The sequence below is a fragment of the Ranitomeya imitator genome, chromosome 4, assembly GCF_032444005.1.
Source record: "Ranitomeya imitator isolate aRanImi1 chromosome 4, aRanImi1.pri, whole genome shotgun sequence".
Classification (NCBI taxonomy): Eukaryota; Metazoa; Chordata; class Amphibia; order Anura; family Dendrobatidae; genus Ranitomeya; species Ranitomeya imitator.
This window is the reverse complement of record NC_091285.1, coordinates 209124415-209141896: the sequence shown is the minus strand read 5'-3', so window position 1 is coordinate 209141896 and position 17482 is coordinate 209124415. Positions and strand designations below refer to the sequence as shown.

At 41.9% G+C, this 17482-nt stretch overlaps 1 protein-coding gene across 2 annotated transcripts in view; it reads right to left on the bottom strand.

The window, feature by feature from the left end:
• CEP83 (centrosomal protein 83) overlaps window positions 1–17482 on the bottom strand; it is a 117663-nt gene that overhangs the window by 30746 nt on the left and 69435 nt on the right. For both annotated transcript variants that reach the window (XM_069764350.1, XM_069764351.1), the window contains exons 12-13: window positions 15285–15442; window positions 1939–2068 (exon numbers count right to left, since the gene is read on the bottom strand). In XM_069764350.1, the coding sequence (XP_069620451.1) occupies window positions 1939–2068; window positions 15285–15442 (288 nt within the window). The remainder of the gene's footprint in view (window positions 1–1938; window positions 2069–15284; window positions 15443–17482) is intronic.

Below are 17482 nucleotides of genomic sequence, written 5' to 3'. Positions count from 1 at the left end.
AACAGCAGAATCCCCCATAAGTGACCCCATTTTACAAATTACACCTCTCAATTAATTCATCTAGGGGTGCAGTGATCATATTGACACTATGGGTGTGTCACAGAATTTTATAACATTGGGCAGCCATGCGGAAAGACTCGGGAGGAACGGAGCGCTATTTGCCTATTTAAGTGAATGGGTCTGAACATGTCGGTGTGTTTCCACGAACCATGTGTCCGTGGGAAAAACACGCCGACATGTACGTTTCTTAAGGTCAGCATGGGCCACAAAACGTCCAGCACACGTGCATACGTATAACACACATGGATGTCATCCATGTGACATGCATAGGCACCGGGGAAGAAGCGTTACAGTAAACGCTGTTCCCCGGCGCCGGGTGCTGTACACGGCTCTCCTCATTCTTCGCTGTTCTGCTGGTGATCGGCACAAGCAGGGGAGAATGATTCTTCTCTGCTTGTGCTGATCGCCGGCAGAGAAGGGGAGAATGATGAGAGCCGTGTTCAGCACCCGGCACGGGGAAACAGCGCTTACTGTAAAGCTTCCTACCTGGTGCCTGTCCGTGTGGTACTGATGCGGCACACGCATGCCATACGTGTGCCGCAAGTATTACATACACGGACACTGACATCTCCGGTACCGGAAATATCAGGACGTGTGAAAGAGACCTTATAGCGGGTTTTTAGGTTTGGCAGCTGTCACACACTAAAAAACGCTTTTTATTTCAAAAAATAGTTTTTGCGTCTCCACATTTTGAGAGCTATAATTTTTTCATATTTTGGCCCACAGAGTCATGTGAGGTCTTGTTTTTTCGTGGGACGAGTTGACTTTTTATTGGTATCATTTTTGGGCACATTTTTTGATCGTTTTTTATTCTGATTTTCGGCAGAATTAACAAAAACTAGCAAATCATGAATTTCTTTTGGGGGGCATCTATACCGTTCTGCGTGTGGTAAAATTGATAAAGCAGTTTCATTCTTCGGGTTAGTACGATTACAGCGGTGCTTCATTTATATCATTTTTTTTAATGTTTTTGCGCTTTTATACAATAACTTTTTATATAAAAAAAATATAAAAAAGTTATTTTTTAAATGGCTTTATTCTGAAAGCTATAACTTTTTTATTTTTCCGATAATGGAGCTGCATTGTGGCTCGTTTTTTGCGAGACAAGATGATGTTTTCAGCGGTACCATGTTAATATCAGTCTTTTTGATCGCGTTATTCCACTTTTTGTTCGGTGGTATGATAAAGCATTGTTTTTTGCCTTTTTTATGGTGTTCACTAAAGGGGTGAACTATTGGGACAGTTTTATAGGTCGGATCATTACGGATGCGACAATACTAAATATGTGAAATATGTGTACTTTTATTGTTTAGATTTGTTTTCATTTAAATATTTATTTATTGATACAAAAGATTTTTTTTTATTTTTACATATTTTTACAATTTTTAATTTTTTTTAATTTCATTCTTACTTTTACACTGTGTCCCACTATGTGACACTCATTTTGTGCTGGCTGATCGCTTCTATAGCATGCAGATCTGCATGCTTTAGAAGTTGTCAGCGCTGCAATTTCTGTACACTAACCCGAGACTTCCTGACATGCACTGCACATGACAGGAAGTCTCTCAGCTCTGGAGACCCTGATGTTGTCATAGTCCCCAGTGCTGGCTCCAGAACGCTGCAATCATGTTTGATCGCAGTGTTTCGGGGGGGTTAAAGTGCCGGAAGCGGTCTGTGACCTGGCACTTAGTGCCGGGTGTCAGCTGTGAGAATCAGCCGACATGTGGCCCCGATCAGCCGCACACCATCCGTGTGTTTGGCCGATCGGCTATGACGTACTATCCCGTCAGACGGGCCAGCCCACATGGATGGGATAGTACGTCGGATGTCAGAAAGGGGTTAAAGATGAAACTGTAAAATAATTAACAATCTAATTACCTTCTTTTGGGCCTCAGATGCTCTTTGAAGTTTCTCTTTCATCTTCTTGTATTTTTCTTGCAGCTCAGAGACATCCTCGTGTAATGTGTGTTTTTCCTGGAGCCATTCTACTTGGCGGCTTTCTAATTCTCTGCAATGACACAAGGGACAACAAAATGGTCAGTCAGATATGTGGACACTGCTTTGACCACATATGATCATTTTTGACACAGAAGTATCCTTAATCCCTTCATGACCGAGCTTTTTTCAGTTTTGAGTTATCGTTTTATGCTTCCCTCCTTCCCAGAACCATAGCTTTTCTATTTTTCCGTCAATATGGCCATGTGAGGGCTTGTTTTTTGCGGGACGAGTTGTATTTTTGAACAACACCATTGGTTTTACCATGTCGTGTACTTGAAAAACGGGGAAAAAAAAATCCAAGTGCGGTGAAATTGCAAAAAAAAAAAAAGTGCAATCCCACACTTGGTTTTTTGCTTGGCTTCTTTTTTTGCAAGGTTCACTAAATGCAAAACTGACCTGCCATTGTGATTCTCCAGGTCATTACGAGTTCATAGTGCAAATAAATAAGCGTGTGCACAGCCATTTAAGGGAGGTGCCAGAGTAGGTTTCCACACCGTAAGATATATAGCAAAAAAACTCGGCACTCAATTTAACGTGATCAAGTGAGGTTTTAATGGTGTCCACAAGGTAGTAACAAACATTTCGGTCCTGATAATGGACCTTCATCAGTCACCGTTATTATTAAATGTAGAGATACGGGTGGACCCATGAGATCACTTATGGCTACAGGTAGTCAATCCAGGCCATTTGTGAAATTACTGCCTTTATTAAGGTGTGAGTGGTCGGGATAGGGGCTGACAGGTCAGACCATATAGTAGAGTGCTGCCTGCATATAGAGGAGGAATCACCTGTATGAGGGCTAGCCGGTCTCCAGAAAGCCCGGGTAGTGTGCGCCTGCCTGGATGGTGTAGGAATGCGGTATCCAACGAGTTCATAGACACCAAACATGCCTCGGTACTTTTTTTTATATAAGTGGCGAAAAAAAATCCAACCTTTGATTAAAGGGAAAAAAAAAAAAAAAAAAGATTGCGCCATTTTCCGATACCCGTAGCGTCTCCATTTTTCGTGACATCGGGTTGGGTGGGGGATTATTTTTTGTGTGCTGAGCTGACGTTATTAATGATACCATTTTGGTGCAGATACCATCTTTTGATCGTCCGTTACTGCATTTTAATGCAATGTCGTGGCGTCCAAAAGAACTTAACTGGCGTTTTGACTTTTTTCTCGCTACGCCATTTAGAGATCAGGCTAATCCTTTTTTTTTTTTTTTTTTTTTATTGATCGGGCGATTCTGAACACGGCGATACCAAATATGTGTATGTTTGATTTTATTTTTAATGGGGTGAAGAGGGGTGGATTGGAACTTTTACATTTTTTTTATATTTTTAAACATTTTTTTTTTTCACTTTTGCCTTCAATAGTCTTCTCAGGAGACTAGAAGCTGGCACAACTCGATCAGTTCTGCTACATACAGGCAATGTTCAGATTGCATCTATGTAGTAGAATTGCTGACTTGCTATGAGAGCCCACCACTGGGTGGCCCTCACAGCAATCCGTCAGTGACAACCATAGAGGTCTCCAGGAGACCTCGGTTGTCATGCCGACACACCGGTGACCCGCTATCACATGATGCGGGTTACCAGTGTATGTATTTTCGGCACGATTGCCGGAAGCGCCATTTAAATACCACTGTCAGCGAGTTTTAACTAGGTAATAGCCGGGGGTGGATCGCGATTCCACCTGCGGCTATTGCGGGCACGAGTCAGCTGACATGTCCGGGGAAAGATTTGGGCTCACCGCCGGAGCGCACGTCAAAGGGAGGGTATTCAAATTCGGCGTACTATTACGTCCGATGTCGAAAAAAGGGGTTAAAATGCGAAAAATGCAGAAAACTGGTTAAAAATAATTAAAACAAAAATCCTAATATTTTAAGAAGAACAAACATTAGCCTGTTCATTCAAGGGGGTGTCCACTACTGGACAACCCTTTGTTTAAATGCTAAAAAAAAAACAACAAAAAAACACAAACATACTCTCACTTCCTGTCCCAGCAACATTGGCACAATAGCAGCCATGTACAACTGTTATGTCATGTGACCACTGCAGCCAATCAGCAGCCTCAGACTTCACCCCCCGTCAAACTGAGCTCTTTGTTGCCGCTGACTGCTCATGCTAATAGATATGTGTCCCAAATTCAAGACCATCACTATTGACTAAAGTTGCAGAAATGTCTTTAAGAAATCTACCTCCAGTGAATACACTTTTATTAGCCAATAGCTCACTATAGTTAGTCTTTCCATCTCAGAATCTTTTCAATGGTCTGCACTATTCCATTAAGGTAATTTCTCAGAAACTAGTATTTCTACATGCACTGGTGGCATTAGGTGAAAAATAATTTCAGTAAAGAAGAAATTCCACACTTATGTTGCAGGAAAGATATACTGTATATTTTTGTATCGTATTAGCCAGTAGATAGAAAAATATTGATTGAGGTTGATACCTTTTAACTGAAAATATGATAACAAATTGCAAGCTTTCGAGACTACGCAGGTCTCTTCATCAGGCATAGACTAATACAACATCTGAAGAGTCACATTTATACGCAGCACAGAACTGTAATTCTGTCACATTTATGTTGAATATATATATATATATACATACATACATACATACACACACAGTACAGACCAAATGTTTAAATGTTTGGACACAGCTTCTCATTTAAAGATTTTTCTTTATTTTCATGACTATGAAAATTGTAAATTCATACTGAAGGCATCAAAGCTATGAATTAACACGTGGAATTATATACTTAACAAAAAAGTGTGAAACAACTGAAATTATGTCTTACATTCTAGGTTCTTCAAAGTAGCCACCTTTTGCTTTGATGACTGCTTTGCAAACTCTTGGCATTCTCTTGATGAGCTTCAAAAGGTAGTCACCGGGAATGGTCATCTAACAATCTTGAAGGAGTTCCCAGAGATGCTTAGCACTTGTTGGCCCTTTTGCCTTCACTCTGCGGTCCAGCTCACCCCAAACCATCTCGATTGGGTTCAGGTCTGGTGACTGTGGAGGCCAGGTCATCTGGCGTAGCACCCCATCACTCTCCTTCTTGGTCAAATAGCCCTTACACAGCCTGGAGGTGTATTTGGAGTCATTGTCCTGTTGAAAAATAAATGATGGTCCAACTAAACGCAAACCGGATGGAATAGCATGCCGCTGCAAGATACTGTGGTAGCTATGCTGGTTCAATATGCCTTCAATTTTGAATAAATCCCCAACAGTGTCACCAGCAAAACACCCCCACACCATCACACCCTCTCCTCCATGCTTCACGGTGGGAACCAGGCACATAGAGTCCATCTGTTCACCTCTTCTGCGTCACACAAAGACACGGTGGTTGGAACCAAAGATCTCAAATTTGGACTCCTCAGACCAAAGCACAGATTTCCACTGGTCTAATGTCCATTCCTTGTGTTCTTTAGCCCAAACAAGTCTCTTCTGCTTGTTGCCTGTCCTTAGTAGTGGTTTTCTAGCAGCTATTTTACCATGAAGGCCTGCTGCACAAAGTCTCCTCTTAAAAGTTGTTGTAGAGATGTGTCTGCTGCTAGAACTCTGTGTGGCATTGACCTGGTCTCTAATCTGAGCTGCTGTTAACCTGCAATTTCTGAGGCTGGTGACTCGGATAAACTTATCCTCAGAAGCAGAGGTGACTCTTGGTCTTCCTTTCCTGGGGCGGTCCTTATGTGAGCCAGTTTCTTTGTAGCGCTTGATGGTTTTTGCCACTGAAGTTGGGGACACTTTCAAAGTTTTCCCAATTTTTCGGACTGACTGACCTTTATTTCTTAAAGTAATGATGGCCACTCGTTTTTCTTAACTTAGCTGCTTTCTTCTTGCCATAATACAAATTCTAACAGTCTATTCAGTAGGACTATCAGCTGTGTATCCACCAGACTTCTGCTCAACACTACTGATGGTCCCAACCCCATTTATAAGGCAAGAAATCCCACTTATTAAACCTGACAGGGCACACCTGTGAAGTGAAAACCATTCCCGGTGACTACCTCTTGAAACTCATCAAGAGAATGCCAAGATTGTGCAAAGCAGTCATCAAAGCAAAAGGTGGCTACTTTGAAGAACCTAGAATACAAGACATATTTTCAGTTGTTTCACACTTTTTTTGTTAAGTATATAATTCCACATGTGTTAATTCATAGTTTTGATGCCTTCAGTGTGAATGTACAATTTTCATAGTCATGAAAATACAGAAAAATCTTTAAATGAGAAGGTGTGTCCAAACCTTTGGTCTTTACTGTATGTCACTCATTCCCTTAAAGAAAAATACATAAAAATATATGCATTGTTAATGGCTTAGAGTAGGGCCCGACCGAAAGAGTCTACCATGTCGTGGTGTGAGCTTAAAAATTCTTTTGGCCAGAACAAAAGCTGCTGGTTATGAATGTGATCTGGTATTAGATGGGAACAGTTAATATCTGATCAGTGAGGATGTGGTGGAGAAGTTGAGTTTTTCCAAGAGTGAGCGGTGAGGTGGTGGAGGCAGAGCTGGTATGGTGCCTGGGCAGAGCCTCAAGGGAACCCGAAAATTTAGCCAATATGGGGCCCCGAAATTCCTAGTGGAAGCCCTGGTCTGTCTCATAAGCTGCAGACCGCAGCTTCCTGAGACTTTAGTGTGCTCAAGCAGGCATTGCGATGACATTATTTCCTCATGACGCTCTGCGGACCGGAAGAGAAAATGGAGGCTACAGTGTCGTGAATCAGGATTTGGTGAGTATAAACTTCATTATTTTTAATATGGAGAACTGGGGCCATCATAATATATATATGGGGATAGCTGGGGCCATCATACTATACAGTGTATATGGGGAGAACTGGGACCATTATACTAGATATGTGCGTAGAACTGAGGCCATCATACTATATATACTAGATGGTGGCCTATGGGCAACTAGTGCCATCGAACTATATTTAGGATGGGAACTGGGGCCATTGCACTATATATACTATATATGTGGGGCTGTGGGGACCATCATACTATATATGTGGGGCAGTGGGATACCTTCATACCATATATAATATATATAAATAAAAGAAACTGTGGGGACCATCATATGGGGGCTGTGGGGCCACCATATTCCATATAGGGCACTGTAGGGACATGATACTATATATAGAGGGGATGCGGGATCATCATTCTATATAAAGGAAGCTGTGAGGTACCCCTGCCATGCAAATGGAACCGGCATAGAGCCAAATTTATTATTTAAAAAATAAGGCCTAGTAACCCTATCTGTGCCCACGAGACTACTTAAAATGGCTCCATGTGCTAAAATATATATACACAGATACCAACAAAGCACTCCCTCCCTCCTTCTAGAGCAAAAATATAAGATTAATAGGTGCCAAGGGAAAGGAAAGGGAATGGAAACGCATTTGAGACCCCAAACGATACCTACCGTGCACAAAGTATAGATATCCGAAGAACCGTTGAAGAATAGAAACGAATAGAAGTCGCAGGACGGAGAACTCTACAACGATCTGCAATCCACCACCACGCGCTCAGGAACAAAGGACGGAAGAGCTATCGTGTCGCCTCATATGGCTAGGCCGCCGACCAATCAGAACGCAGTAGCGACCACCAATTAACTGAATGGGGGCGGAAAAGGCAACACTACAACGTCACACAAGACGTCCCTCATCGAGGTCTGTATCGTTATCATAGCAGCCATGTGACAGGGTCACAACGACCAACGATGTCGTTGTACAGGTCGCCGCATCGCTGCTGCGTCGTTGGGAAGATCGCTCTGTTTGACATCTCACCAGCGATCTCATAGCGACGCAGCAACGATCCCGGACAGGTCGTATCGTTGTCGGGATCGCTGCTGCGTCGTTCAGTGTGACGGGGCCTTTAGTTCATAGTTTTTATGCCTTCAGTGTGAATGTACAATTTTCATAGTCATGAAAATACAGAAAAATCTTTAAATGAGTAGGTGTCCCCAAATTTTTGGTCTGTACTGTATACACGTACACACACAGCAGCACATGTAACATAGTAACATAGTAACATACATAGTTAGTAAGGCCGAAAAAAGACATTTGTCCATCCAGTTCAGCCTATATTCCATCATAATAAATACCCAGATCTACGTCCTTCTACAGAACCTAATAATTGTATGATACAATATTGTTCTGCTCCAGGAAGACATCCAGGCCTCTCTTGAACCCCTCGACTGAGTTCGCCATCACCACCTCCTCAGGCAAGCAATTCCAGATTCTCACTGCCCTAACAGTAAAGAATCCTCTTCTATGTTGGTGGAAAAACCTTCTCTCCTCCAGACGCAAAGAATGCCCCCTTGTGCCCGTCACCTTCCTTGGTATAAACAGATCCTCAGCGAGATATTTGTATTGTCCCCTTATATACTTATACATGGTTATTAGATCGCCCCTCAGTCGTCTTTTTTCTAGACTAAATAATCCTAATTTCGCTAATCTATCTGGGTATTGTAGTTCTCCCATCCCCTTTATTAATTTTGTTGCCCTCCTTTGTACTCTCTCTAGTTCCATTATATCCTTCCTGAGCACCGGTGCCCAAAACTGGACACAGTACTCCATGTGCGGTCTAACTAGGGATTTGTACAGAGGCAGTATAATGCTCTCATCATGTGTATCCAGACCTCTTTTAATGCACCCCATGATCCTGTTTGCCTTGGCAGCTGCTGCCTGGCACTGGCTGCTCCAGGTAAGTTTATCATTAACTAGGATCCCCAAGTCCTTCTCCCTGTCAGATTTACCCAGTGGTTTCCCGTTCAGTGTGTAATGGTGATATTGATTCCCTCTTCCCATGTGTATAACCTTACATTTATCATTGTTAAACCTCATCTGCCACCTTTCAGCCCAAGTTTCCAACTTATCCAGATCCATCTGTAGCAGAATACTATCTTCTCTTGTATTAACTGCTTTACATAGTTTTGTATCATCTGCAAATATCGATATTTTACTGTGTAAACCTTCTACCAGATCATTAATGAATATGTTGAAGAGAACAGGTCCCAATACTGACCCCTGCGGTACGCCACTGGTCACAGCGACCCAGTTAGAGACTATACCATTTATAACCACCCTCTGCTTTCTATCACTAAGCCAGTTACTAACCCATTTACACACATTTTCCCCCAGACCAAGCATTCTCATTTTGTGTACCAACCTCTTGTGCGGCACGGTATCAAACGCTTTGGAAAAATCGAGATATACCACGTCCAATGACTCACCGTGGTCCAGCCTATAGCTTACCTCTTCATAAAAACTGATTAGATTGGTTTGACAGGAGCGATTTCTCATAAACCCATGCTGATATGGAGTTAAACAGTTATTCTCATTGAGATAATCCAGAATAACATCCCTCAGAAACCCTTCAAATATTTTACCAACAATAGAGGTTAGACTTACTGGCCTATAATTTCCAGGTTCACTTTTAGAGCCCTTTTTGAATATTGGCACCACATTTGCTATGCGCCAGTCCTGCGGAACAGACCCTGTCGCTATAGAGTCACTAAAAATAAGAAATAATGGTTTATCTATTACATTACTTAGTTCTCTTAGTACTCGTGGGTGTATGCCATCCGGACCCGGAGATTTATCTATTTTAATGTTATTTAGCCGGTTTCGCACCTCTTCTTGGGTTAGATTGGTGACCCTTAATATAGGGTTTTCATTGTTTCTTGGGATTTCACCTAGCATTTCATTTTCCACCGTGAATACCGTGGAGAAGAAGGTGTTTAATATGTTAGCTTTTTCCTCGTCATCTACAACCATTCTTTCCTCACTATTTTTTAAGGGGCCTACATTTTCAGTTTTTATTCTTTTACTAGTGATATAGTTGAAGAACAGTTTGGGATTAGTTTTACTCTCCTTAGCAATGTGCTTCTCTGTTTCCTTTTTGGCAGCTTTAATTAGTTTTTTAGATAAAGTATTTTTCTCCCTATAGTTTTTTAGAGCTTCAATGGTGCCATCCTGCTTTAGTAGTGCAAATGCTTTCTTTTTACTGTTAATTGCCTGTCTTACTTCTTTGTTTAGCCACATTGGGTTTTTCCTATTTCTAGTCCTTTTATTCCCACAAGGTATAAACCGCTTACACTGCCTATTTAGGATGTTCTTAAACATTTCCCATTTATTATCTGTATTCTCATTTCTGAGGATATTGTCCCAGTCTACCAGATTAAGGGCATCTCTAAGCTGTTCAAACTTTGCCTTCCTAAAGTTCAATGTTTTTGTGACTCCCTGACAAGTCCCCCTAGTGAAAGACAGGTGAAACTGCACAATATTGTGGTCGCTATTTCCTAAATGCCCGACCACCTGCAGATTTGTTATTCTGTCAGGTCTATTAGATAGTATTAGGTCTAAAAGTGCTGCTCCTCTGGTTGGATTCTGCACCAATTGTGAAAGATAATTTTTCTTGGTTATTAGCAGAAACCTGTTGCCTTTATGGGTTTCACAGGTTTCTGTTTCCCAGCTAATATCCGGGTAGTTAAAGTCCCCCATAACCAGGACCTCATTATGGGTTGCAGCTTCATCTATCTGCTTTAGAAGTAGACTTTCCATGCTTTCTGTTATATTTGGGGGTTTGTAACAGACCCCAATGAGAATTTTGTTATTATTTTTCCCTCCATGAATTTCAACCCATATGGACTCGACATCCTCATTCCCTTCGCTAATATCCTCCCTTAAAGTGGACTTTAGACAAGACTTTACATAGAGACAAACCCCTCCTCCTCTCCGATTTTTACGATCCTTTCTAAACAGACTGTAACCCTGTAAGTTAACTGCCCAGTCATAGCTTTCATCTAACCATGTCTCGGTTATTCCCACTATGTCAAAGTTACCTGTAGATATTTCTGCTTCTAGTTCTTCCATCTTGTTTGTCAGGCTTCTGGCGTTTGCGAGCATGCAGTTTAGAGGATTTTGTTTTGTTCCAATCTCCTCACTGTGGATTGTTTTAGAAATGTTCTTACCTCCCTTCAGAGTATGTTTTCCTGGGTCGTCTTTGTTCGAGTCTAATGTTTTTCTTCCCGTCCCCTCTTCTTCTAGTTTAACGCCCTCCTGATGAGTGTATATATATATTCATCTAAGGGGCACTTCCATCTGTCTGTCTGTCATGGAAATCCCAAGTTGCTGATTGGTCACGGCCGGCTGTTGAAGCGCTCCACAGTTATTACCACATAAAGTGACACTGGTCAGATTTAAAAAATTTGGCTCCGTCACTAAGGGGTTAAAAATGTAGCAGTAATTTTTCATTTTTTTCAAAGAAATTGACAAAACGTTTTCATTTAGGGATCTATTAAGTTTTGAAGTGACTTTGAGAGACCTATATACTGGAAACCCCCAAAAGTGATTCAATTTATACATTCAAAATTATTTTCAGGTAGTTTATTAACCCTTTAGGTGCTTTTCAGTAATTTATGCAAATTGGTATAACAGGAATGAAGAAGTTTATTTTTACCAACTAAATATTGATCACTTTTGAACAGGCAGACTAAGGCCATTATTTGGCCATGAATTGCCATGGCAAACATCAGGACCATACATACCAAGAGGTACGGCCTTCCCAAAACCCTGTCTGAAGACAAATGCACACTTAGCGGGATGCAGCAGACCTCCACTGATAAAGGCTAGGGGCGGCACATCAGGACCATGCAAATGAAGATCTCAGGATGCCAATGGGGTAAAAGAGGGAGCCCCCACACTCTGGTAACCATCTAGATACTGTGGTCATTATCGACAGCAGCATTTAATGGGTTAAACGACTATAGTCGGTACCAACACTGATCATGGTTGACGCAGCAAGTTGTTAGCTATAGTGTTCAGCAGACAGCTGCTGGATTGCTACCTATAGGGGGATGCTAGTCACTTATATCGCAGGTCAGTAAAAATACGTATTGGTGGTCATTAAGTGGTTAAACCATATGCAAATTATGGAATGTTATAGGTTGCCCTATTACCAGAAAGTAAACAAAAAAACAAAAACAGCCATCTACAGCCATCGTTACACTCATCGGCAGGGCGTTAAACTAGAAGAAGAGGGGACGGGAAGAAAAACAGACTCGAACAAAGACCACCCAGGAAAACATACTCAGAAGGGAGGTAAGAACATTTCTAAAACAATCCACAGCAAGGAGATTGGAACAAAACAAAATCCTCTAAACTGCATGCTCGCAAACGCCAGAAGCCTGACAAACAAGATGGAAGAACTAGAAGCAGAAATATCTACAGGTAACTGACATAGTGGGAATAACCGAGACATGGTTAGATGAAAGCTATGACTGGGCAGTTAACTTACAGGGTTATAGTCTGTTTAGAAAGGATCGTAAAAATCGGAGAGGAGGAGGGGTTTGTCTCTATGTAAAGTCTTGTCTAAAGTCCACTTTAAGGAAGGATATTAGCGAAGGGAATGAGGATGTCGAGTCCATATGGGTCGAAATTCATGGAGGGAAAAATGGTAACAAAATTCTTATTGGGGTCTGTTACAAACCCCCAAATATAACAGAAATCATGGAAAGTCTACTTCTAAAGCAGATAGATGAAGCTGCAACCCATAATGAGGTCCTGGTTATGTGGGACTTTAACTACCCGGATATTAGCTGGGAAACAGAAACCTGTGAAACCCATAAAGGCAACAGGTTTCTGCTAATAACCAAGAAAAATTTTCACAATTGGTGCAGAATCCAACCAGAGGAGCAGCACTTTTAGACCTAATACTATCTAATAGACCTGACAGAATAACAAATCTGCAGGTGGTCGGGCATCTAGGAAATAGCGACCACAATATTGTACAGTTTCACCTGTCTTTCACTAGGGGGACTTGTCAGGGAGTCACAAAAACACTGAACTTTAGGAAGGCAAAGTTTGACCAGCTTAGAGATGCCCTTAATCTGGTAGACTGGGACAATATCCTCAGAAATAAGAATACAGATAATAAATGGGAAATGTTTAAGAACATCCTAAATAGGCACTGTAAGTGGTTTATACCTTGTGGGAATAAAAGGACTAGAAATAGGAAAAACCCAATGTGGCTAAACAAAGAAGTGAGACAGGCACTTAACAGTAAAAAGAAAGCATTTGCACGACTAAAGCAGGATGGCACCATTGAAGCTCTAAAAAACTATAGGGAGAAAAATACTTTATCTAAAAAACTAATTAAAGCTGCCAAAAAGGAAACAGAGAAGCACATTGCTAAGGAGAGTAAAACTAATCCCAAACTGTTCTTCAACTATATCAATAGTAAAAGAATAAAAACTGAAAATGTAGGCCCCTTAAAAAATAGTGAGGAAAGAATGGTTGTAGATGACGAGGAAAAAGCTAACATATTAAACACCTTCTTCTCCACGGTATTCACGGTGGAAAATGAAATGCCAGGTGAAATCCCAAGAAACAATGAAAACCCTATATTAAGGGTCACCAATCTAACCCAAGAAGAGATGCGAAACCGGCTAAATAAGATTAAAATAGATAAATCTCCGGGTCCGGATGGCATGCACCCACGAGTACTAAGAGAACTAAGTAATGTAATAGATAAACCATTATTTCTTATTTTTAGGGACTCTATAGCGACGGGGTCTGTTCCGCAGGACTGGCGCATAGCAAATGTGGTGCCAATATTCAAAAAGGGCTCTAAAAGTGAACCTGGAAATTATAGGCCAGTAAGTCTAACCTCTATTGTTGGTAAAATATTTGAAGGGTTTCTGAAGGATGTTATTCTGGATTATCTCAATGAGAATAACTGTTTAGCTCCATATCAGCATGGGTTTATGAGAAATTGCTCCTGTCAAACCAATCTAATCAATTTTTATGAAGAGGTAAGCTATAGGCTGGACCACGGTGAGTCATTGGACGCGGTATATCTCGATTTTTCCAAAGCGTTTGATACCGTGCTGCCCAAGAGGTTGGTACACAAAATAAGAATGCTTGGTCTGGGGGAAAATGTGTGTAAATGGGATAGTAACTGGCTTAGTGATAGAAAGCAGAGGGTGGTTATAAATGGTATAGTCTCTAACTGGGTCGCTGTGACCAGTGGGGTACCGCAGGGGTCGGTATTGGGACCTGTTCTCTTCAACATATTCATTAATGATCTGGTAGAAGGTTTACACAGTAAAATATCGATATTTGCAGATGATACAAAACTATGTAAAGCAGTTAATACAAGAGAAGATAGTATTCTGCTACAGATGGATCTGGATAGGTTGGAATCTTGGGCTGAAAGGTGGCAGATGAGGTTTAACAATGATAAATGTAAGGTTATACACATGGGAAGAAGGAATCAATATCACCATTACACACTGAACGGGAAACCACTGGGTAAATCTGACAGGGAGAAAGACTTGGGGATCCTAGTTAATGATAAACTTACCTGGAGCAGCCAGTGCCAGGCAGCAGCTGCCAAGGCAAACAGGATCATGGGGTGCATTAAAAGAGGTCTGGATACACATGATGAGAGCATTATACTGCCTCTGTACAAATCCCTAGTTAGACCGCACATGGAGTACTGTGTCCAGTTTTAGGCACCGGTGCTCAGGAAGGATATAATGGAACTAAAGAGAGTACAAAGGAGGGCAACAAAATTAATAAAGGGGATGGGAGAACTACAATACCCAGATACATTAGCGAAATTAGGATTATTTAGTCTAGAAAAAAAAGACGACTGAGGGGCGATCTAATAACCATGTATAAGTATATAAGGGGACAATACAAATATCTCGCTGAGGATCTGTTTATACCAAGGAAGGTGACGGGCACAAGGGGGCATTCTTTGCGTCCGTTTTTCCACCAACATAGAAGAGGATTCTTTACTGTTAGGGCGGTGAGAATCTGGAATTGCTTGCCTGAGGAGGTGGTGATGGCGAACTCAGTCGAGGGGTTCAAGAGAGGCCTGGATGTCTTCCTGGAGCAGAACAATATTGTATCATACAATTATTAGGTTCTGTAGAAGGACGTAGATCTGGGGATTTATTATGATGGAATATAGGCTGAACTGGATGGACAAATGTCTTTTTTCGGCCTTACTTACTAACTATCTATATACATCTGCCACCCAAACGAAAATAAAAAAAAGGACTTTAATAATGGAGTTAGTTCTAGGTTCATAGCGGATAGAAGGCGGAATGTAACATGCGTTAACCCTGCAGCTCTGCAGTATAGATGTGGTGCAGTAGCAGGGCATGATAGAAATGTGCAGGAGATGACATTATGGGTTATGTATAAGTGTCACACTACTTTTACCTTTCTGCATCCTGTTGGGTTTTTTCTGCTTGGCTTCTGGCAGAACGATTTTCTTGTTTAAGTCGCTCTACCAGGTCCCGGAGCTTTTCATTAGAGCATAATAAATTGTTTTCGGACTCGGACAGCGACAGCACCTGAGTTTTTAAGTCACTAATTTCCTGCAAGCAAAAACGAGCAGAAGACATTTTATTTTCACTCGATAATGTGAACTCCTCTCCATCATGACATTAGTATGGCCCAGTAAGTGGGTTATTTCTACAAATAGCTGTCTGATTATGTCTAGGTGATTCTGTGGGCACAAAAGTGGTGTCAATACAATCAGCAGTGAATGAGTCTGTAACAAGTATCAAACATTCATGATCCTGCACATTATCACAAGATAACAATGATCTCGGATGCTTAACCCCTTTGGCGCAACAGCAACCCCCTAACACAAGTCCTGCATCTGTCTTTCAGGTCCTACCTTCGGCTACTGGGTTAGTTGTCTGTAAAACACAAACAAGGAATAATATACTTCATTACATATTTACCATCGGCGGTTGCCATCGGGGTGAATAAATGTCTGAGGAATGTTCTACCACACTGAACTGAATGTACTTGGGTATGTAAATGATCAATATGTATGAAGCATAGAAAAAAATGCGGCAGCACTCACCGATGGTAGCATGGTCCAAATTCTTTATTGAAGATGCTTGCGATTACAGAAACATAATCACGGCACGGGGGAGCAGGAAAGACGAGGAGTTGAGAAGGGAAAGACAACGGCCGTTTCGCGCCTACGGCAGCGCTTCAACAAGACCCGTTGAAGCGCTGCCGTAGGCGCGAAACAGCCGTTGTCTTTCCCTGCTCACCTCCTCGTCTTTCCTGCTCCCCCGTGCTGTGATTATGTTTCTGTAATCGCAAGTATCTTCAATAAAGAATTTGGACCATGCTACCATCGGTGAGTGCTGCCGCATTTTCTTCTATGCTTCATGGATTTGTTACTTGTCTTCATGCGAGCACCTCCGTTCTGAGGATCGGGCTCTCCTATCCCACCACGTGTGGATTGTGGCTGATATAGACTGTGGCTGTGCAGCTTTGCTTTTTTCTAGTATGATCAATATGTATTTTGCTCTATGATGTAACCAGGTTATATTGTATAATTCTCAGTAAAAATGAGTTTAAACATAAAAAAAACTCATCAAATCCGCTAATGACTGCTCCTTTTAAATTTGCCAACTAATGACACCTCAGATGTGCTTGATGGGAGACAAGTCAGAAGACACTGCAGGACATGGTAATAGGTTTAGACCACACAGGCTGTTCACTGTAGCATGAGAAACATGCAGCCTAGTTTTGTCCTGTAAAAAACAAAACAAACAAAAAACACATCCTGGGACACTAAAGAAAAATGGCCATACCACTGATTGCATGCAAAATCAATTTAATATTGAGCTATTTGTGTACCTTGCATGAAGACTAAAAGGGTCCAGGTAACATATTATGCAACCCTACACCATAATCCCGGGAGTAGTACCAAAGTAATGTGTCCTCATCGAAACCTCTACATTGACCTCAAACCACAGTCCTCAAAGTAGGTCATGGCACAGAGCAAGATTGCAATGAAAATCTATCCACTTCAGTCTCAAGACCAGGGGTTCTCAAACACATGCGCCCCTGTGGTTGCTTCATGCGGCCTGCAGGCACTGTAGACCTCTTCGCATCCCTGACTGGTTCAGAGGGCCACCAGTGGCAGCATTTTATTGCACATTCAATTGAAATGATGCACCTGCTGTGGCTATGGAGGTGGGGGAAGCGGCGAAGCTGCGGGTCACAGAAGAAAGGAGCTGGCTGCCGCGGTTAACCCCTGTGCCTGCTAATGAGAAATTAATATTCACTACTCTCCACGACCATGTGAGTGGAGAGCAGTGAATATTCAATTCTCTTTAACAGCGGGCACAGTAAGCACAGCTGCCAGCTTCCTGCAGCTGCCTGGAGATCACATGTTCCTGCTACTAAAGAGAATATTCACTGCTCTCCACGCCGGGACTATAGAAGTGGAGAGCAGTGAATATTCATTCCTTTAAGTAGCGGCCACATGTGATCGCCCGGCAGCAGGAAACTAGCTACTGTGCCTGCTATAGCCCCGGAGTGGGGAACAGTAAGTATTCCGGCAGCTGTCATCTGCTTGTAGGCAGAGCATGACGTCAATATCATGA